General features: G+C 45.5%; 1 protein-coding gene across 6 annotated transcripts in view; it reads left to right on the top strand.

Moving 5' to 3' along the window:
- Positions 1–23872, top strand: part of ahi1 (Abelson helper integration site 1) — a 328929-nt gene that overhangs the window by 106365 nt on the left and 198692 nt on the right. For all 6 annotated transcript variants that reach the window (XR_015079575.1, XM_085997550.1, XM_085997549.1 and 3 more), the window contains one exon: positions 10035–10175. Coding sequence is in view for 5 of the 6 variants with exons in the window: in XM_085997550.1 (XP_085853676.1) it covers positions 10035–10175 (141 nt within the window). In the remaining variant the exon portion in view is untranslated. The remainder of the gene's footprint in view (positions 1–10034; positions 10176–23872) is intronic.

Consider the following 23872-nt stretch of genomic DNA (forward strand, 5'->3'; position numbering starts at 1 on the left):
CCAAGTTAGTTTAAACCCCCCCCCCCGCCCCCCAACAGTGCTAGCAAACCTCCCCGCAAGGATATTTGTCCCGCTCTGGTTCAGGTGCAACCCGTCCGACTTGTACAAGTCCCACCTTTCCCAGAAGCAGGCCCAGTGATCCAGGAAACTAAAGCCCTCCCTCCTGCACCAACTCTTTAGCCACGCATTCATCTGCACTATCCTCCTATTCCTATACTCACTAGCACGTGGCACTGGGAGTAATCCAGAGATTACAACCTTTGAGGTCCTGCCCTTTAATCTGTTACCTAGCTCCCTAAATTCTTGATGTAGGACCTCATCCCCCTTCCTACCTATGTCGTTGGTCCCAATGTGGACCACGACCTCTGCCTGCTCACCCTCCCCCTTAAGAATGCCCTGTAGCCGCTCAGTGACATCCATGACCCTGGCCCCAGGGAGGCAACAAACCATCCTGGAGTCACGTTTGCGGCCACAGAAACGCCTATCTGTTCCCCTTACGATAGAATCCCCTACCACTATTGCTCTCCCACTCTTTTTCCTCCCTTCCTGAGCAGCAGAAGCGTCCCTGGTGCCAGGAAGCTGGCTGCTGCTGCCTTCCCCTGGTGAGTCATCCCCCTCAACAGTATCCAACTTGGTATACCTGTTTGAAAGGGGGATGTCCGCAGGGGTTCCCTGCACTTCCTGCCTGACTCTGTTGCTCCGCCTGATGGTCACCCACTTTCTTTCTGCCTGTGCAGCCCTACCCTGAGGCGTGAACAACTCGCTAAACGTGCTATCCACGACCCTCTCAGCATCGCGCATGCTCCAAAATTCATCCACCTGCAGCTCGAGCGCCGCAATGCGGTCTACAAGTAGCTGCAGCTGGATGCATTTCCCACACACATGGTCGTCAGGGACACTGGCAGCGTCCCTGACTTCCCACATGGAGCAAGAGGAGCAGAACACGGGTCTGAACTCTCCTGCCATGACTTACTCCTTTAATTAATTAAAAAATTTATTCAATACCCCAGTTACAGGTATACTCTAGGGCGCTTTATTTACCAACTGTCCCCACTACACCACAGAGACCCGAAAAATTTAACACCACAGAATTCAAGCTTGTATTGAAAAGAGAGAAATACTCACCAACCAATCACTTACCTGCTTCCTGCTGACGTCACACTTGGACTACTTTTTACCTCTCTCTCGGAACCTGGATTGGTATGCCTCTGACTGCTCCTTAAGTACCTCTCCCGCCTCGGGCTGCTCCCGCGCTGGTCCGCTGCTTCTCCGGTCTCGGGGCTGTGGGCCTCGGTGCCTCTGACTGCTCCTTAAGTACCTCTCCCGCCTCGGGCTGCTCCCGCGCAGGTCCGCTGCTTCTCCGGTCTCGGGGCTGTGGGCCTCGGTGCCTCTGACTGCTCCTTAAGTACCTCTCCCGCCTCGGGCTGCTCCGGCGCAGGTCCGCTGCTTCTCGGGGCTGTGGGCCTCGGTGCCTCTGACTGCTCCTTAAGTACCTCTCCCGCCTCGGGCTGCTCCCGCGCAGGTCCGCTGCTTCTCCGGTCTCGGGGTCCTTGAAGCATTTCCTCTGCCCACCTGGGGCTCTCTAGCTGTGTCGAAGCTCCGAGCAAAGCGCTTGTTTTTTTTAGTCTCGTGTCAGGCATGCAGACGATGTGACCCGTCCATCGGAGCTGATCGAGCGTGGTCAAAGTTTCGATGCTGGGGATGTTGGCCTGAGCGAGAACACTGACGGTGCGCCTATCCTGCCAATTAATTTGCAGGATCTTGCGGAAGCAGTGTTGATGGTACCTCTCCAGTGCTTTGAGGTGCCTGCTGTACATGGTCCATGTCTCTGAAGCATACAGGAGGGCGGGTATCACTACTGCTCTGTAGGCCATGAGCTTGGTGCCGGGTTTGAGGTCCTGGTCTTCAAACACTCTCTTCCTAAGTCGACTGAAGGCAGTGTTGGACTTCGTCATCGACGTCTGCCCTTGTTGACAGTAGGCTCCTGAGGTATGGAAAGTGGTCCACGTTGTTCAAGGCCTCATCATGGATTTTGATAATCGGGGAGCAGTACTATGTGGCGGGGCAGGTTGGTAGAGGACCTTTGTCTTACGGATGTTTAGTGTAAGGCCCATGCTCTCGTACGGTTAGGTGAAGGGACGGTTAAGGGGGCTATATATTAATGACTTGGACTTGGGCATACAGGGCACAATTTCAAAATTTGCAGATGACACAAAACTTGGAAGTATTGTGAACAGTGAGGAGGATTGTGATAGACTTCAAGAAGACATGGACAGGCTGGTGCAATGGGCGGACAGGTGGCAGATGAAATTTAACACAGAAAAGTGCAATGTGATACATTTTGGTAGGAAGAATGAGGAGAGGCAATATAAACTAAAGGGTGCAATCCTAAAGCAGGTGCATGAACAGAGAGACCTGGGGGTATACATGCACAAATCGTTGAAGGTGGCAGGGCAGGTTAGGAAAGCGGTTAAAAAAGCATACGGGACACTGGGCTTCATAAATAGAGGCAAAAGCAAGGAAGTTATGATGACCCTTTATAAAACAGTGGTTCAGCCTCAACTGGAGTATTGTGACCAATTCTGGGCGCCGCACTTTAGGAAGGATGTGAAGGCCTTGGAGAGGGTGCAGAAAAGATTCATGAGAATGGTTCCAGGGATGAGGGACTTCAGTTATGTGGATTGACTGGAGAAGGTGGGGTGGTTCTCTTTGGAGCAGAGATTGAGAGGAGATTTGATAGGAGGTGTTCAAAATCTTAATGGGTCTAGACAGATTAGATAGAGAGAAACTTTTCCCATTTGGCGGAAGGGTTGACAACCAGAGGGCGACAGGAGGAAAAACTTTTTTACGCAGTGAGTGGTTAGGCTCTGGAATGCACTGCCTGAAAAGGTGGTAGATGCAAACTCAATCGTGGCTTTCAAAAGGGAGTTGGATAAGTCCCTGAAGGAAAAAAAATAGCAGGGCTACGGGGAAAGGGCAGGGGAGTGGGACTAGCTGAAGTGCACTTGCAGAGAGCCAGCACGGGCTTGATGGGCCAAATGGCCTCCTTCTGTGCTGTAACCATTCTGTGAATGCGGGAGGTTACCATCAATCAAAGAATGAAAAAGATCATAACCAAAAATAGATAATTTTATCATATAACTGTACTGAGGAAGTGCTAGAATTTGGGGAACTTGGATCATGAGGCATAGTAAAAGCTTGATTCAGAGAAATTGAAACTGAGAATTGTCACTGTCTCATTCTCCCACCTGGAGATGGTTGGATATATCCTGTGGCATTGCTTACAGTGAGTCAGAGGATTCACTGATTAGTATCAATAGGGGTCTTTAACCAAGTAGGGCATAACATCAAGGCCACTGATTTACAGTGACTGAATAAGTCATTGCATTTTTACTAAATATAACAAAATGCTTGTAACATTCAGCAGGTCAGGCAGCATTGAGTGGGGAGAGGAAGATAGAGTTAATGGCCCGTAACTTGCGGTCAGCGGCGAAGTAAAGGCATTCACCGCTGGCCCTGAAGTAAGCTTCCCACAAAGATCTATGTGGCGAGAAGTTCAGCTTTTCCAACGTTCAGTGTAAGTTAATGGGGAATCCCTAACGTGAGCTGCTGTGACCTCAGCAAACTGTCTAAGCAGCCAATCACAGTGCATAATTCTCACAGACCGGGACCCAGGAAGTGAATAAGCTCCTTTCATTCTAACTTATTAAAAGTGTTATAGCGAGCAAAACAAAGATTGGGGCTCTCACATGGGGAAAAGATAAACCTGAAACATAGATGAAAAAACTTTCGAAACTTTTTTTTTAAGTTTCTTGAATTGTAAGTTTTATTAAAATGGATAAATTTGACACTCCACAAAACTAAAATCAGTTTTTCAGGGCCATAACATTTGTTTAGCAGTCAATACGCTAAACCCCAGTTACACCTAATCAAAAAGGGTCTAACGATTACTGTTCGTTCGCTGTTATTACCCACCGCAAATTCCAGGCCATTATTTCAGGTCTGATGACCCTTCGTCAGCATCCCAAGATGTTACAAGTGGACAGCTTATAATGAGGAACTGAGCCAGGGAAAAGGGGTTGGGGAGTAAAAAAAGTATGATCTGTGATTAGGTGGTGGACAGGAGATGATTAAATGTCAGAAGTGATGATGGTGTAAGGAGGCAATGGGCCGGATATTCCGATCCCTACGGGTGGGTACGCGCTGTGTACCCACCCGTAAGGCCAATGGAAATGCTGGTTTTAGGCATACACTGCGCATGTGCTGAAATTTCCGATCTGTCAAGAAAGCACTTGACAGACCCTCCGACTGCCTTGGAGCAGGGCCTCTACGGGCGGATAGTTCCGCTTTTTGGAGACCCTCCGCCCACAGAAAACCCTTACAATTCTTACGCCTGGTAAAAGCAGGTGTAAGGCCTGCTTTTACCAGTATAAGAGTTGAAAAAAAGTAAAAAAATTAAAAAAAATTCCACGGATTAATTATTTTGTTTCAAAAATTAAAATTTTTGTTTAAAATAGTTAATTTATGTAATTTCAAGTCATTTTAAAAATGTGATGTTTTTAAATTTATTTGAAGTTTTACTATGTTTTGGGGGTGATCTCCATTCATATATTTGACAGGTCTTCGGTAAGGGTGCAGATTTTTCCAGATCGCAGCCCTCCGCCTGTGGGAGGCCTGCGATCGGAATATCTGGGCCAATATATAGAGCAATAAAAGATATCTATAGAAAACCCAGAGGATGTTTGAATAGTTACAGCAGGTTTGCAGAGGAGGAGGGAGAATGGAAAGTCTTGCAAAATGAAGAAGGCACCAATGGCCTGTGTGTGTGGTGGAAGGAAAAGGTAGGTAGGTAGACATTCGGGGTGCAAACCACTCCACCGGCCGTGATAGCGGATCCCTATCCCAAGTACTGGCCCGCAACATTTCCTATTCTCGGAAGTGCTGGTGTACGCATCCTACATTATTAACACTTGCTGTCCGAGAGAACATGGGAGCTGTGCTTAAGGTCTGAACTTGCCAGATCAGGACTCCACTGGTATGGAGCCTATTTATGCCCGTGTGGAGACAGATACGCCTCACTTTACTTAGTGTTCCGATCGCCAGGACTATGCTGGGTTCCCATCCATGGCCAGGACCGAAGACTCCACCAACCCCTGCCCCCCAGACTGTCATTTACCTTGTAATGGACAGACAGAAGTTCCACCCCTTACAAATCAGTGCAAAAACAGCAGAGACTCAATGTAACCGGGCCTCCCACTTTTCCAGGGGAGTTCTGCTGGTTTCCCACCAGTGTGTGAGTGCCACTTGTTAGCATTGTTGATGACTCCTTTGGTCAAGTTGGATTTGTCCTGCTTTTTGTGGACAGAACACACACGGGCAATTTTTCACATTGTCAGCAGCTAAATGCCAGTTTTGTAGCTATACTGGAACAGCTGGGCTAGAGGCGTGGCTAGTTCTGGAACACGGGACATCAACACTACAGCCGGGGTGTTGTTGCGGCCTGTAGTCGTTTCTGTGTCTAGTGCACTCAGCTGTTTCTTGATATCGTGGAGTGAATCTAATTGTTTGAAGACTAGCATCTGTGAAGATAGGGACTTCAAGAAGAGGCCGAGCAGGATCATTCGGCACTTCTGGCTGTAGATGGTTGCAAACACATCAGCATTGTATTTTGCACACGTGCTGAGCTCTGCCGTCATTGAGAATTAGTATGTTCATGGAGCCTCCTCCTCCCATTAGCTTCTTAATTGTCCACCACCATTCGCAACTGCATGTGGCAGGACTGCAGAGCTTTGACCTGTGGGATTGCTTAGTTCTGTCTGTAGCATGCTGCTTCCGCTGTTTACCATGCATGTAGTTCTGTGTTGTAGCTTACCAGTTGAACCTCATTTTCAGGTAATCCTGGTGCTGCTGCTGGCATGCTCTTCTACACTCCTCATAAAACCAACATTGGGTATCCAGCTTGATGGTAATGGAGGAGTGAGGAATATGCCAGGCTATGAGGTTACAGGTTATGATGGTATACAATTGTGCGGCTGCTAATGGCCTACAGCACCTCATAGCTGTCCAGTTTTGAGCTATTAGATCTGTTCTTAATCTATCCCACTTAGCACGATGGTAGTGCCACACGACACAATGGAGGGTGTCCTCAGTGAGAAGAAAGGACTTTGTATCCACGATGACTGGGATGGTCACTGCTGTCATAGCCAGATGCATCCATGACATATAGATTGGTGAGAGCAAGGTCAAGTAGGTTATTCCCTCGTGTTGGTTCTCTCACCATCTGCCGCAGGCCCAGTCTGGCAGCTATGTCCTTCAGGACTCGGCCAGCTTGATCAGTGGTGGAACTTGCAAGACACTCTTGGTGATGGATATTGAAGTCCCCACCCAGAGTATACTCTGTGCCCTTGCTACCCTTTGTACTTCCTCCAAGTGGTCTTCAACATGGGGGTGTACTGATTCATCAGCTGTGGAAATGTGATAGGTGGTAATCAGCAGGAGGTTAATGCCCATGCTTGACTTGAAGTCATGAAACTTCCACTTGACTGTATACCGCTATACCCCACCTCTGGTAAGTGGGATAGGACATACCCAGGAATGGTGATGAAGGAGTCAGGGGCATTGGCTGATGGTCATGTCAGGCTAGTTGACTAGTCTGTGGGAGTACCCAGATGTCAGTGATCGACTGGGGTGGGTGTGCACTCATTGGGGGAGAAATTCGGTTGATAGCGCCACCGATTAACGCCTAAAGAGGCCGAGAAGTGGGGCACTAGCCAATTTCCGGGCGGGCGCAAGGCGCCTAGCGCCTCGCCCCATATTGAGCATGCATTTAGCGTCGGCGCTAAATCTTAGCGCCTGCTCATGGGTGCAGGCTGATTATGACGTAATTTGAGTGTGCAACGCCTTTTGGGTGCCCCGGACCGGAAATTCAGTGGCGCCCCCCTCTGTAGCGCCTGGCGCTAATAGTGACAGCTTACCTGGGCCTTACCAAGTCGCTCTCGGGCTGGAGGAGCGTTATTTAAAGGGGACTGGTGTGGTTTAAAAGCGGCAGCCATTTTTGGATCACAACTTCCTCGAGAGCTAAGCTGAGCTGCACACTGAGAGCCATTTGACCACTGAGCCAGCGCAGGCAGACGATCTTCAGCCTTCTGACCATCACCTTGCTGTTGGTGAGCCTTGACAACGGGGAACCTTCCTGTGGGCACTTATTATGGGGGCTGCATTGGAGGGGAATGTCCCGCTGCTGAATCATCTGGAAAGGGCACTGAGACGCAGGGAGAGGGGGGCGGGCATGGCCAGACGGAGGAGGGCCAACAGATGTCGCCACAGCAGACCTTACGCTGGCAGGGTTATCCGACAGCAGTTTTCCTACATGAACATGCCGGAGGAGCAGTGTGTCAGAAGGCTGCGATTTAGAAAGGAGGTGGTGACTGAGCTGTGCCAGCTGCTTCAGCCAGATCTGCAGCCTCAGATAAGGTGCAGGACATCTCTGTCGGCGGCTGAGAAGATGGCTGCTGGCCTGAACTTCTACGCGAGCGGCTCTTCTCAGGCTGCGCGTCAGAGGCTGATCAGAAGTAGCTTCTAGGCCCCTCTCACGGAATGCTTGCTGCCATTCCAAGAACAGGAATGGAACCGGTCTGATACCCCCAAGCCTGTGAAGGGCAAGATGCATGTAAATAGCAGGCATGGCCATTGTAAATGAAGAAAGTGTTTCATTACACAAAATGTGGTTCCTTCAAACATGAGAAAGCTATGGCAACAGAAAGCAAAACTAATACACTGACACATAACTGCCTCTCACACCCGGGAGACTGTCCAAAACATAAATCACATTCCGACCATCTTCCTTGGCCTTGATTCCACTGCGCCAGCCAAAGCATCCAATGCCCCATCAGTGAGGCGTTCCGCCCTCTGCCTCACCCTTTCCATGTCTTGCTAGGCTGGTGCGCCACAGGTAGGCTCCCACCGCTTTGAAGGCCTACAAGGCAGTGAGTGTGTCTGGTGATGCCAATTGACCTGCCCCTTTAAGAGCTGGCCGGCGCCACTGTGTCTCAGGGAAAGTGATTATTGACAGCACCCTCGCTGCGCCCCGCCGCCGCGAAATTGGGTTGTGCCGCCGGGTTAGCGCCTTAAGAGTAGCGTGCAGCGCCTGATTTAGCGCCGCAATCACCTTTAGGGGCACTGCAACCCAATATCGCACTAGGTGGCGCTAAATTGCGCCTGGCGCTATTATAGTTCAGCATTCAATACCATTATCCCCTCCAAGCTTGTCAACAAGCTCAGTGAGCTAGGATTTAACACCTCCCTATGCAACTGGATCCTGGACTTCCTGACGGGAAGACCCCAGGTGGTGAAAATAGGCAGAAACACCTCCTCCACACTGATCCTGAACACGGGAGCTCCCCAGGGTTGTGTGCTCAGCCCCCTTCTGTACTCCCTGTTTACTCATGACTGCGTGGCCACGCACAACTTCAACTCCATCATCAAGTTTGCTGATGACACTACCGTTGTAGGCCTGATCACAGATGGCGACGAGACAGGCTACAGGGAGGAGGTAAGAGCCCTAGGAGAATGGTGCAAGTACAACAACCTCTCCCTCAACATCAGCAAAACAAAGGAGATGATCGTGGATTACAGGAAGCGGCAGGGGGAGGGACACACCCCAATCTACATCGAAGGGGCTGAGGTGGAGAGGGTCAGCAGCTTCAAATTCCTGGGTGTATTCATTACGGAGGACTTAACGTGGTCCCATCACATCGACGTTGTAACCAAGAAGGCATGCCAACGCCTGTTGTTCCTCAGGAGACTGAAGAAATTTGGAATGGCCCCCCAGATTCTCACCAACTTCTACCGGTGCACCATCGAGAGTATCCTGTCCGGCTGCATCACTACCTGGTATGGCAACTGCACCGCCACAGACCGCAAGGCTCTACAGATGGTAGTGAAAGCTGCACAACATACTATAGGAATTAAACTACCTGCTGTGCAGGATATCTACCCCGAGAGGTGCCGGGGAAGGCCCTGAGAATCATTAAAGATGCGAGTCACCCCAGCCACAACCTCTTCACCCTGCTCCCGTCCGGTAAGAGATACGAAGCATACGGTCTCGTACCAGCAGGTTTCGAAACAGCTTCTACCCCCAGGCCAGAAGACTCATGAACGATTAATTTATTATTATTTATTACTGTTGTTTTATTTATTATTACTGTCTTTCTATTAGTATTTCTATTAGTATTTTTATCATTGTTATGCCATATTTATTCCAATGTTGGGAGGACTCGTAAAAATCAACATTTCATTGTGCAGTACACACGTCTGCTGCATATATGACAAATAAAATTGAATTGACTAGCACCCCAAACGCGGCTATACCGAATTTCTAGGCCATTGTGTTCTAATTCAATGCCTAGGTCGCAGCCGAGTGATCCATCCAGTTTTATTCTTCGTATTTATAGCGGTTTGCTTCAACTGAGTGGCTTGCTAGGCCACTTTAAAGGGCTCCATCCCCTCCACACGGGCATAAATGGTGTAGGACTGGAGTCATATATAGGCCAGACCGGGTAAGGACAACAGGCTTCCTTCCCTAAAGGGCATTAGTGAACCAGTTGGGTTTTTACAACTATCCAATAGCTTCATGATGACTTTACTGAAAGCAGCCCTTTATTCCAGATTTATTTATTTTAACTGAATACAAATTCTCAAATTGCCGTGGTGGGATTTTCTACTAGTATATTGTTCAGTAACTAAATATAAAGAAATAGTAAATAATAAGACACACATTTTCATTTCTGGCTTTTAAATATGGTCACTTTAAAATATGATTTTTCAGAAAAAATGTTAATTTAAAATTTAATTTGTCTCTTCACACTCTAACTCTAGTTGATTAAAGTAATCACATTTGTGGCTCAGTTATAAGTTGTATGTTTTGTAGTCATTGTAGATCACTTCAGATTATTGTTCAGTTTATTGTGTTTGGCTATTGATGTCAGTAATGACCATGATTCCAGTCCTTGTTTGCTCTTCCTTTCTTTTGGTAGGTGATCAAGTGGCGATGTATTCTGATCTTAATTATATATCAGCTGTCCGAGATGTAGCCTTTCATCCCCACGAACACATGGTGGCTTTTTGTGCCTTTGGACCGAATCAGCCTATTCTCGTCTTCGTGTATGATCAGAAAGGTGGGTATCTTGTTAAAGCATTATCTAGAAGGAATATAAATTAATCAAAAACTCTGCTCGGGTGTTCTGTTTACTTAGTGCTTGAATGTTTGTCAACATAGTGATTATTTCACAAATATGGTGCTCCTGAGTACATTTTGTGTGTGTGTGTGTATATAAATGGGGAGGGGGGAAAGGAAGATCTAGTTGTGTATACTTAAGGTTTTGTCTTGTTTAGTGTACTTATTTTTAAGTTTACTCAGAGTTGGTATTGTTTCAACCGTGTAGCCATTCTGTAGGATTGTTTTTAGTCAACTACAAAACCACAAACCGTATGCTTTTGGATTCCCGTGGAAGCTCTTAGTGTTTCACTAAAAAGTTGCTAAATAAATTAACCAGAATAAAGTTGGCCGCAAGATTAAATTAGAATTTCAAAACTGAACTCCTAGATAAGAATGACTTGCATTGCTTCGTGCTAGGGCCAAAGTAATGTGGGTCAACCCATAAATTTCATATCTGAATATGATTCAGCTGTGGAGAGGAAATCAGTTTCTGTTATATATGTCAATACGTCATTAAGTTGCTGGGAAAAAAATCAAACGGGAATAAACAAGTTGTGTTTGTGTGGGGGTGGAGGAAGAATAACATACGTTTTAGTGGAAACTTTGTGCTCCTAAAGAAGATCTGATTAGGTGATCACAGAAATCACAGAAACCCCACAGTGCAGATAGAGGCCATTTCGGCCCATCGAGCCTGCACCGACACATATCCCACCCGATCCCCGTAACCCCTGCACCAACACATATCCCACCCTATCCCCGTAACCCCATGTATTTAATCCCCCTAACACTAAGGGTCAATTTATCACAGCCAATCAACCTAACCCGCACATCTTTGGACTGTGGGAGGAAACCGGAGCACCCGGAGGAAACCCACGCAAACACGGGGCGAATGTGCAAACTCCACACAGACAGCCACCCGAGGCCGGATTCGAACCCGGGTCTCTGGCGCTGTGAGGCAACAGTGCTAACCACTATGCCACCATGCAATGGGGTTAGTTAGCACTGCCCTTTCGCTAATGCAACCCATACTGATGAGATGAAGGTTTTCACTCCAATAACTAACAGTCCTTAGTGAAATGAGTTTGGACACACATAGAATTGTCAATTTCCCCAAGACAAAGTTCACTGATTTTGAAAATGGAAATGTTAAATTGTGCAGTAAGTGTCAGCTCAGTTGGTAGTGCTCTCGCCTCTGAGTTAGAAGGTTGTGGGTTCAAGTTCAACTCCAGGGACTTGAGCACAAAAATCTAGGCTGACAGTTCAGTACTGAAGGAGTGCTGCACTGTCAGAGGTGCCGTCTTTCGGATGAGACGTTAAACCGAAGCCCCGTCTGCTCTTTCAGGTGAACTTAAAAGATCCCATGTCACTATTTCGGAGAAGAACAGGGGAGTTATCCCCGGTGTCCTGGCTAATATTTATCCCTCAATCAACATCACTAAAAACAGATATCTGGTCATTATCACATTGCTGTTTGTCGTAGGTTGTTGTGCGCAAATTGGGTGCCATGTTTCCTACATTACAATAGTGACTACACTTCAAAAGTACTTCATGGCTGTAAAGCACATTGGAATGTCCTGAGGTCATGAAAATTGCTATATAAATGCAAGTCTTTTTTTCCTTCAATAACACTGCATCTGAGGTTGAGTTTCACTTTTTTTTGTTCGAGATGTGGGAAACACTGGCAAGGCAATACTTTTTGCCTATCCCTAGTTACCCTGAGAGCATTAAGAGTCACCACATGGTGTGGGTGTAACACATGACCGGTTCCCTTTCGTGAAGGAAATTACTGAGCTAGTTTGGTTTTTACAACAATCCAGTAGCTTTTATTGTAATTTTCTGATGTTGGGCCACAACGTACCAATTTTTTTAAGCATACAGTTTCAAAACTAATGACCTTTGAGTTTATACCCTGGTACTATAACCACTATTGTTGGGAATTAACTTTACCCTGAAACTAATGATTCCTGTACCTGATTTGAGAGCAATTAATGCTGGGTGGAAAATATTCTGATTCCAAGGAACGATATCCCTTATCACTGGTTGCACAAATTCATTAAGGCATTAAAAAAAAGTAACTCTGGAGAGCTAAATGCTGCATTCTTTCCGATTTTTTTTTTTTGTTGTGTAAAATGTCTGCACTTTTAACTATTTGTGGTATATGAAGACCAGAACCATCCTGTGCAGCAAAAACTACATCTTAGCTCCAACTCCATCCCTCTCCCTAGCAACTGACTTGTGTTGAGCTGGATGGTGCACCACTTCAGTGTCCAATTTGAACGTGAGTTGACCTTGGCCACCATCGACATTGCCAATTTCCATCTTACAATGAGACTCGCCTTCTCTGCTACTGAAATGCTCATCTATATCTTTGTCAACTCCAGAATTAATTCCTCCAATGCTCTCCTTGCCGATCTCACGAGTTCTGCCTTTACAAATTGAGACCCCTCCAAACTCCACTGCATGAATCCTATCCACAACAATTCCTGCCCCACCCTCTCTGTCCTCGACCACTTTTATTGGTTTCCTATCCCACTATGCCTCAATTTCAATGCCCTTGTCTTGTTCCAGCGAAACAATTCAGGTGGAAGAAGGATCTTGCATTTATGTGGTGCATTTCTTATCCTCGGGGTGTCCCAAAGTGTTCCATAGCCAATTAATGACTTCTGAAATATAGTTAATGTTGTTTTGCTCATAAACACAGCAGCCAATTTACAAACCACAAGGTCCCACAAACAGCAGTGAGATGAAAGATCAGATAATATATTTTGGTGGTATTGATTGAGAGATTAATGTGGGCCAGGACTCTCTGTTCTTCAAAAACATGCCATGGCATCTCTTGTGTCCTCCGAACAGACAGACCTGTCCTCAGTTTAATGTCTCATCTGAAAGATGGCATCTCTGACTGCAGCACTCCCTCCGTACTGCATTGATGTATCAGCTTAGATTATGTTCTCAAGTCTTGGAGTGGGGCTTGAATTCACAGCTTTCCGACTTGGGCAAAAGTTCTATCACTAAGTTAAACTGGGAGGACTTTTGGTTAAGTTTTCCTTTCTGCCTATTTTGGAAGCGTCTTCGGACATTTCTTTGCATTAAAAGCACTATATAAGTGCTTCTTGTTATTGCTGCTGTTGTATTACATAGATTATAATCATTACAGGCAGCTGTTCATATTCCAAATTATTTCCTTTTATTAATTGTAAAGCTAGAAATGAAAACATTGTATTGACTATAGAACACCACTAGACAGCACTCTAGGCAATATTGTGAGATTACTAACTTGGAACATAAATATACTTGCATATATAGCAGAACCAATTCTTTACAGATTTTGTACATTCTGTTCAAAGTACCTCTACTATTTTTTTACTAAAATATTTAAGACTGCTACTTGATGGAGGATATTGTCAGATTTGTTCCACAAAGACCTGCTATTTTTAATCTGCTTCGCTCATTCAGTGACTGCATGAACTATGTTTTAGGGAGGCTACTTGTGCCCTTGAACCCACTTCAGTTGGGCTGGCACTTCAGACAGGCCTATGAGTCAATCTGAAACTACTTTGTCTTGGGAAGTGTGGTTAAGTATGCAGCATTACCCAAGACTCTTGCAGCAATGTTTGGGTGGTCATATGAACTTACAGGGAGAAATTGATGCAGTGCTGGAAGCTGGCATGAATTTGGCATCGCGATTGGAACACCTGTTCAAAGATGTTGGGCGGAGGATCACTGAAAATTGGGCCTCGGGCCTTATCTCCAGAAAACCAGTGAGCTGCTGATGCCAATTGGGAAATCCCAATGCAGCTCGTTGGTCGGGGCCTTAGGAAATTCAGCCAGCTGCAACTGCGAGCAGCAAGTCCTGGGAGGGGAGGCAAACTGTGGGGTGGGGGGGGAGCGAGCCCAGGCGGGCAGCAGCCCGCAGTATTTTTGCGGTGGATTTCCGGGGAGGTAGGGCATTAGATATTGGTTCGCCCCCAACACTAATTTATTTCCCCAAAAGTGGGAGCGATGAAGACCTATATCTCCCCCTTAGTGTCTTCTTGAAGTTCTTTCCAGTGCGATAGAAGTCCGTGTGGTGAGGGTACTCCCACAGCCGCCTGGTTTTATTCTTATTATTGTGTTTTGTAGCAGTTTGGTACAACTGAGTGGCTTGCTAGGCCATTTCAGAGAGCAGTTAAGATTCAACCACATTGCTGTGGGTCTGGAATCACATATTGACCAGACAGGTAAGGACAGCAGATTTCCTTCCCTAAAGGATATTAGTAAACCAGCTGGGTGGGTTTGTTTAAAGTTGGTGAGGTGACAGGGCGTGGTGCTGTAAGTGCAGAAGGCCTTGCTTCTGTCTTCAAGGGTTCTGGTCAGACCACTTGCTCCCAGTCATGGGTGCTCTAGTTGTCGTCCCCCCCCCCCCCCCAATGACCTGCAGCATGACAGGGAGATGGGAGCAGAGGCAGCGAAGAAGAGGACAAGCTGCTCGCTGAGGGAGGATGAGAAGGGCTCTCAGCAGGAGGCCTTACCTACCTAGGGTCTTCCGAGAGCAATTCTCTTACCTCAACCTGAGCCAGGAGCAGTGTGTGAGACATCTGCGCTTTACGAAGGAGGTGATCAAAGAACTCTGCCATCTCTTGCGACCAGACCGGCAGCCTCTCTCCAGGGCAAGGACTGTGGCTGTGAAGGTGATCGTGGCCCGAAATTTCTTCGCATCAGGATCCTTCCAGGCTGGAGCCCTTGGACCTTCTCAAGGGCAGTTAGGGATGGGTAATAAATGCTGGTGACATCTGTAACATCTTCCAGTTCGCCGTCCATTGCTGCATGAGAGAGGTGACAGACTCTCTTTATGCCAGGAGAGGGGAGTTCATTGTCTTCTCTCTGACCAGAGAGAAGCAGGCGGAGCATGCATGTGGCTTTACCAGGATAGCGGGCTTCCCCATGGTGTAATACGCCATCGACTGCCTGCACATGGCTTTGCCGGCACGCATCTAAATGCTGAGATGTACTGTAACCGCAAAGGTTACCTCACGCTGAATGTGCAGTTGGTGTGCGACCATGTTCAGCACATCATGCTGGTATCCTGGCCGCTTTTATTCTGCACCAGTCCGCTGTTCCCTCAGTCTTTGGGCCACCATGACAAACCAGAGGGTGGCTACTCGGCGACATTGGCTATCCGTGACCACCTGGCTCATGACTCCGCTCCGCAACCCAACCAAACGTGGGCAGCATGTGTACAATGAGAACAATGCTGCCACATGGAATCTGATAGAGCAGACCATTGGCGTCCTTAAACAACGCTTCTGCTGCCTGGACTGCTTTGGAGGAGCCCTGCAGTACTCAACAGAACGCGTCTCAAGATTCGTCGTGGTCTGCTGCATGCTCCACAACCTTGCTATCATGAGGGCACAGCCCTTGCCACCATGCATAAGGCGACCAGCTGAGGAGGAGGAGCAGAAGCGGAGAAGGTGGCTGCGGAAGAGGAGGAAGCGGAAGGGAGGATGCAACCCATACAGCCCCTTTCTGCTCAGGCTGTCCATTATTAACTCATCCGACTGCTGTAAGAGTGAATGCAACCCCAATTCCCCAATCAGTAATAGTCTCACACCTTACCTTCCCTCTGCTATTGACCATCATGGAGCCCTCTTGGCCACAATGCTGAAATAAAAGTCACCACAAAAGAAACACTTTATCGATCAATCCATGCAGATTGATCGATAACCGAACAAAGTCAACTAATCACTCTTGTGCATTCCCTTAGTGCCTGCCTTCAGTGTGCCTTTGCCTGTCCTAGCGCTACCCCAGTGAAGTTCGCATGCTACCTGCAGTTCTCCGAACAGGCGAGGGTTGTTAGCGCATCACATTGTTTTTTGGAGCAAACTAATTTCTAAACCCAAGCTTCTCCAGTCTTTCCTCATAACTCAGTCCTCTGACATTCGGGATCAGTCTTGGGGCCCTTCTCTACGCTGCCTCCAGGGCTTGAATGACTCCTTTGTTTCTTGGCAACCAGAACTGAACACAGTACTCAAGGTGTGGTCTGACCAGTGATTGTGGAGTTTGATGATTTTCTTCATACTTGTATTCTATTGTTTTGGTTGTGCAGTTCAGCATTCTATTCACTTTTGTTCTGCATTTGTTGAACATGTTGAATGTTGAGTTTACTAAGATCCCTAGGTCTCATTCAATTTCTTCCTTGGCTATTTCAACACCGTTCATGGAGTATGTGCGTTGCCCATTTTCCTAACTATGTGAAATAATTTGCACTTGTCAGCATTAAATTAAATGCCGTTCGTGTGCCCACATGCATGTTTTGTCCAACTTACTCTATTTTGATTGCTTCGATTTAACTGCCCCGTTGCATATTTGATCAGTGAGTTTCTGAATCCAAGACATTGATGTAAATTAGAAACAGAAGTCATCCCAACACTTAGCCCTGGGCACCCCACCCCCATCCCAATCCTGACATGACTCCTCTAACAAGCACCTGTTTTCTACCCTTAAGCCAGTTTCTTCTCGATTCCCAAGGTTTACCTTGAAGTGGTACAGCTTTGAGCTTAACTAGTAGGCTTCACGTGGATCTTTTGTCAAATGCCTTTTGGATGTCTAGATACACCAGATCGTAGAATATTGCAGAGTGCAATTGGCATATCACTTCTTCAAAGAAGAGTAGGAAGGTGGTAAGACAGGATCCTCCTCTTCTAAAGCTGTGTTGACTGCTGTTTCCTAGGATATTGATATACAGATAATCCTCATTTATTACTGATAATCACACCCATTATTGTACATGGAATTGAAGTAAGCCTAATGGTCTGTAATTGCCTCTTTTTTGTTTTGTCACCCTTTTTGAATGTCACCATTTTCCCTCTCTACTAGCATCTCTCCAGTATCTAGTGGCTTCCTCATATAGTGATTGTGTGTGCCTGACAAATTTCTATTTAAATAGCATTTATCCCTGCGGATTTATTTGTTTTGAGTTGTTTAAGCTTGTCTAGGACTTCCACCTTGTTTATGGCAAAGTAATTAATTTTGTCTGTTAACTCTGTTTGGAGAGGGCATGTTGCTCATGTCTTCCCTATTGAACACTTTGAGTTAACGGGTGACCTGATTAAGGCATTTAAAATAATGAAGGCAATTAACAGGGTAGATATGAAACTCTTCAGGGGGATAATACAATTTGAGCTAAGAACTAAGCCATTTAAAAGGTAGCGCAGAAAATATAGACATAAAGGAATGTGAGAATGTAGACTATACTGCTGAGGGGCCACAGATGTAGTATCAACTGAGCTGTCTAAGAGAAATTAATAATTACTCAGGAAGTTAATGGGTATGGAAAACAGGCATGCATTTGGATTAAAAAGTTAAAAGGTGTTGAGGCTAACCAAATGACAAGCTTAGTGAACCGAATGGCGTACTCCTTTTCGTAGGTTCCTTTGTGCTATTAGGATCTTGAGGTGGTTTGAGCATGATTACTCAAAGTCTCTGCTGATAAATTTTGAGGCTTAAGTTCCTTGTTTTCAATGATGGGCATTTGACACGGCCATATAGAGAAGAAGAAATGGAAGACTAATTAGAAGAGTTAGAAAGTGAGAAATGAACAGAGCGACTGTTATGAGACGGGAGACACAATTTGCAATGTTATTTTAGACCACAAACAGTCCTACAGGATATCAAACACTGAAAATGAATTAAATAAATCTGGTACTTTGTGGACTGCACTGGAAAAAATGACCATGTAAGCTACTGGATTGTTGCAAAAGCACAAATGGTTCACCGATTTCCCTCAGGGAAGGGAATCTGCTACCCCTACCCAGCCTGGCCTATTTGTCCACAGGCTAGAGAGGGGATTCTTAATGCCCTCTGCAGTGGTGTAGCAAGCCACTCTGCTGTTACATAATTGGTTCAAGAAGGTGGCCCACCACAACTTTCTCAGGGTAAATAGGGATGCAGCCTTTCCAGTATTGATACCAGCTTCATTTTTAAAATTCTGTGTTTAACATTGTGCCTCCTGCCCAGTACCTAGCATGCACTATTTTTGCTGACTTCCATTGATGCACAGCTTTGAAAAATGGAGCCAATTTCATAACAAGCGATTCAGGGTGACTAACCATTAGTTCAATGGCTATTCTGGCTACAAAGATGCCAAAGTTTGATTCCTGCAGCTGCTGAGAGACCTCAGGTTTCAGTTCTGCACAGAAACAGACTTGTAGTTCAGGTGGCAGATTGAGCAGAAGCAGGGAGTGCTTCTAGGAGTGTTTATAAATGAATACCCTGCTCGTGCAGTGCTGCGCACCACCTTGCATGTTTGGGGAGATGTAGGGGTCCTCTGGGGGTTAACCAACCCTAGAGCCCTGATTCCAAAAGCAGTATATTTTGTTGTTGTATTCACAAGCTCAAGTTGAATTAGGGCTGCCAACCCTCCCGGGTTGCCTGGCAGTTTTCCAAAATGGACGATTGATCTCCCGGGCACTGCTCCTAGCGACGCGGGAGAAAAGTACACTGTTCATACCTGGAAAGTGCAAAAGTTGCTATTTTGTGTATGTACCCGTCTAAAGTTCTCAAGTGTTTTCTTTCTTCAGTTTCAATGCCTAGAAAACACTTAGAGAAAATCATGTAGCCCTGTGACATTTCGCCGAAACAGTAGAGTAGAACCCTACAAAGGTTCTTTTCTTTCATAAGGACATGAATAAAAAGGATTTGTACATGTGAATTCTCATTAAACCATTAAAGGCACATAACGTAATCCAATAAAACTCCAGAGCATTTTTTGGGAAATCACCACACTTTAGGAAGGATATCAAGGCCTTGGAGATGGTGCAGAGGTGAATTACCAGGGATGAGGGACTTCAATTATATGGAGAGATTAGAGAAGCTAGGATTGTTCTCCTTCAAGCAGAGAAGGTTAAGGGAAATTTTAATAGAGATGTTCAAAATTCTGAAGGGTTTTGATAGAGTAGATAGAGAGAAACTGTTTCTACTGGCAGGAGGGTCGGTAATCAGAGGACACAGAAATAAGGTAATTGGCAAAAGAAACAGAGGGGAGATGAGAATTTTTTTACGCAGCGAGTTGTTGTGATCTGGAATGCACTACTTGAAAGGGCGGTGGAAGCACTTTCAATGGTAAATTTCAAAAGGAAATTGGATAAATACTTGAAAAGGAAAAATTTGCAGAGCTATGGGGCGAGAGCAGAGGAGTGGGACTAATTGGATAGCTCTTTCGAAGAGCCAGCACAGGCATGATGGGCTGAATGGCCTCCTTCTGTAGGATTCTTTGATGTGTTTATGCAGAAACACATTTGCAGGCTGCAGTGAGTGTCATGTGACCAACTTCCAGGATTAGATCCAACCAGAGTTGGCAACTCTATGTTGAATTGATGCAAGTATTAGATTTATATCAATGTAAAATAGTGAGTATAATGCAGCATAAAGGTTGCCCATTTTCAAACAGTTAACTAACAAAACGCATTTTTTTTTAACCAGTTAGCCTCGGATCGCTTCTAGGAATGCTACCCTAGACAGATCGCCAGTTATATAAACTTCAAAGCTACCCATCTCAAGTATATATGTAAAGCTACCACTTGATGGAGTAGTATCCATATATTTTCAACATGATTGATTAAACCCATCTATCAATGTAGATTCAAGCCCCACTACACCATTGAGCTGCAGTATAGGCCAAGCTTGTGAATCCTTTGAAATGGGAGAGGCATGGGCGTTCTGAATTGCCCATGTCAACGTCAGTGAGTCGACACATTATACAAAAATGCAAGACCCTTCCTATATAAAAAGGCAAAGTGCCCCATAAGCAAAAATGTGAGCTATATGAGGCCTTCATCCTCCATTACCCTATCTTTGCCCCTTCCCTCAATCTTCTACCTCTTTTGCCTCATCTTTCCCATCCCCTGAAGCCTGGTTCATATGTTTGCCTCTACTTGTTCTTTCACCACCTTCCTACCTCCCCCTCCTTTTCTTTACTCTTTTTCTCCCTCCTTAAAACTCACCCTGACCAAACTTTTAGTCACCCCTTCTAACAACTCCTTCTTTGGCTTGGTATCCATTTTTTCTTTACACCTCCGCAAAACACCTTGGGACAGCTACATTAAATACATTATATAAATATAAGTTGTTATTGTTGGCACACATAGATGATTGGTATTTGTGGGAAAGGTAGATTACTTAAACAGACTACAGTAATTCTCACTCGTCAAGTAAAGTTCTAACCACACCATTGACCTACTGGTCAGTTGAAACTGTGGAGTGAAGTGGTTGCCAATAGATATTGTAGAAAGTTTCTAGTTGACATAGTCAACCAACTAAACTACAATTTATCTACCTCATTCTTTTTGTCAACTGAGACAAAAGCCCATTGTACTTTTACTGCAATTCCTAAATTGGAAAATACATGGGCCCAGAAATTCGGGTCTCCACGGGTGAGTACGCACGGGGTACTCACCCGTAGGCCCGATGGAAGTGCCGGTTTCCTGCATGCGCGGGAAACTGGCACTTCTGTTCCTCTGAAAGCAGGGGTTCAGAGGTCGAACACGTGCGCGGGGGAGTCTGCGCGTGCGCATCAAACTTAGTTTTTTTTTACAGGTTTTCCCATGAGGGTAAGTCTTTAGAATTTAGAAATGTAAAAAGCAGGCGTAAGGCCTGCTTTTTACAAGGTAAGTGGTCAATTAATTAAAATTAAAACATTTTTTCCACAGGTTTATTATTTTTAAATACTTTAAAGCAAGGTAAGTTTATTTTTAGCCCCGTTAGAATATAACATTATTTTTTTCAAAAATTTAAATTGTTTAAAATAGATATTTAATGTAATTTATAGTTTATTTAAAAAATGTGATTTAAAAAAAAAAAAAATTATTTGAAGGTTTAGTGCTATTTTGGGGCCGTAGTATTTATAAGTCTTGACAGCACTTCCTGTCAAGACTTATGAATGGAGCATTCCCTGCTCCGATTGGTTGCCCATGGCCCACGTGATCCCAGGGGACGCATCGAACTAACTGCGCCCCTGGGATACGCAAGCACTGCGCGCCGGCAACTGGGCCAGGCCCCGGATTGGAATTCCATGGGGCCCTACAGCTCAACGGCCGGCGCGCAAGGTAAGTGCAGGTCGGGGGCTTGCACCCGCGGGAAGCCCCCGACCTGAATTTCTGGGCCATTGTATTTTATTCAAGTTAATATAACTGAATGGTTATATTGTGACATTTGTTTCTAAGAATGTAGGTGTTAGTTTCGCCATCGTTATAGTTGTATATCTATACCTATTAAAACAAAAAATGACATAATACATAATAAAATTATTAAATTTACCCATATAATTGATTTTCTGTGTTTGAAATATCTCTAGCAGTGTTTCGTGCCAGAGGCTTGCATGTTTTTCAGACACAGGGAACATGAGTTCTGGTTTTTCCCACAGCTATCACTATGCATGGGGCATCTCTAAATGCAAAGGCTAAATGACGTAAAAGACTACAATTCTCTCAGTGCACAATTGTCGCTCTGCAAGCATTCTGTAACTCCCAGAATACAGATAAAGACTTCTTGTCACCACACATTTTGGAGCAGAGGGGAGCATAACACAAGATGTTTTTTATGATTCAGAGCAAGACTGGGCATTCATAGAAACATAGGAGCAGGAGTAGGCCATTCGGCCCTTCGAGCCTGCTCCGCCATTCAATATGATCATGCCGGATCCTCTATCTCAATACCATATTCCGACTCTCTCCCCATACCCCTTGATGCCTTTTGTGTCTAGAAATCTATCTATCTCCTTCTTAAATATATTCAGTGACTTGGCCTCCACAGCCTTCTGTGGTAGAGAATTCCACAGGTTCACCTCCCTCTAAGTGAAGAAATTTCTCCTCATCTCAGTCCTAAATGTCCTACCCCATATCCTGAGACTGTTACCCCTCGTTCTAGACCCCCAGCCAGGGGAAACATCCTCCCTGTATCCAGTCTGTCTAGCCTTGTCAGAATTTTATACGTTTCAATGAGATCCCCTCTCATTCTTCTAAACTCTAGTGAATACAGGCCTAGTCGACCCAATCTCTCCTCATACGACAGTCCTGCCATCCCAGGAATCAGTCTGGTGAACCTTCGCTGCACTCCCTCTATGGCAAGTATATCCTTTCTTAGGTAAGGAGACCAAAACTGCACATAGTACTCCAGGTGTGGCCTCACCAAGGCCCTTTATAACTGTAGTAAGATATCCTTGCTCCTGTACTCAAATCCTCTTGCAATGAAGGCCAACATACCATTTGCCTTCCTAACTGCCTGCTGCACCTGCATGTTTGCTTTTAGTGACTGGTGTACAAAGACACCCAGGTCCCTTTGTACATCAACATTTCCCAATCTATCACCACTTAAATAATACTCTGCCCATCTGTTTTTCCTACCGAAGTGTATAACTTCACATTTATCCACGTTATACTGCATCTGCCATGTATTTGCCCACTCACTCAACTTGTCTAAATCGCCTTGCAGCCTCTTTGCATCCTCTTCACAACTCACAATCCCACCTAGTTTCGTGTCATCAGCAAACTTGGAAATATTACATTTGGTTCCCTCATCCAAATCATTGATATATATTGCGAATAGCTGGGGCCCAAGCCCTGATCCCTGCGGTACCCCACTAGTCACCGTCTGCCACCCTGAAAAAGACCCATTTATTCCTACTCTCTGTATCCTGTCTGTTAACCAATTTTTAATCCATGCCAGTATATTACCCCCAATCCCATGTGCTTTAATTTTGCACACTTATGTGGGACTTTATCAAAGGCCTACTGAAAATCCAAATACAGGAAACTTTGTGCTATCCGGCACCCACGGGACCGAGCTGCTGCCGTTGCCTCAAAACTGCCGTACTCTCCAGAGTTAATGTTGAGAGATACGGAGATTCTTATCTCCGTATTTGACAACAAACACTGTTGCTTAGCAACAGCTTCTAAACACTCGGGTGTGGCCTGCAAGCTCTGTAGCTGAAGCTGTTGCTATAGCTACAGACCTTGCACAGCTTGACTGTTCAAAATAGCAAAAAAAACAAACAAAAAGAATAAAAAACGGCTGCTGATTTTTGCCGGTGGCTCCAGATTGCCGGATAGCTCACCTCCGGATAGCACAAAGTTTCCTGTACACCATATCCACTGGTTCTCCCTTATCTATTCTACCAGTACATCCTCAAAAAAACTCCAGTAAGTTTGTCAAACACAATTTCCCTTTCATAAATCCATGTTGATGTTGTCTAATCCCATTGCTATTTTCTAAGTGTCCTGTTATCACATCCTTTATAATAGACTCTAGCATTTTCCCTACTACTGATGTTAGGCTAACCGGTCTGTAGTTCCCTGTTTTCTCTCTCCCTCCTTTTTTAAATAGTGGGGTTACATTTGCCACCCTCCAATCTGCAGGAACTGTTCCATAACCTATAGAATTTTGGAAGATGACAACCAATGCATCCACTATTTCCATGGCTACCTCTTTTAGTATTCTGGGATGCAGATTGTCAGGCCCTGGGGATTTATCGACTTTCAGTCCCATTAATTTCTCCAGCACTTTTTTTACTAATACTAATTTCCGTTAATTCCTCCTTCTCATTAGACCCTTTGTGTTGTGGCTTGTTCTATATATGCTCTGCCCTGTCCCCATATCTGGTAATGGAAAAGAACTGATAAAGCC

This window comes from Somniosus microcephalus, chromosome 9 (assembly GCF_052327205.1).
Source record: "Somniosus microcephalus isolate GS21.2 chromosome 9, FLI_Smic_1.0, whole genome shotgun sequence".
Lineage (NCBI taxonomy): Eukaryota > Metazoa > Chordata > Chondrichthyes > Squaliformes > Somniosidae > Somniosus > Somniosus microcephalus.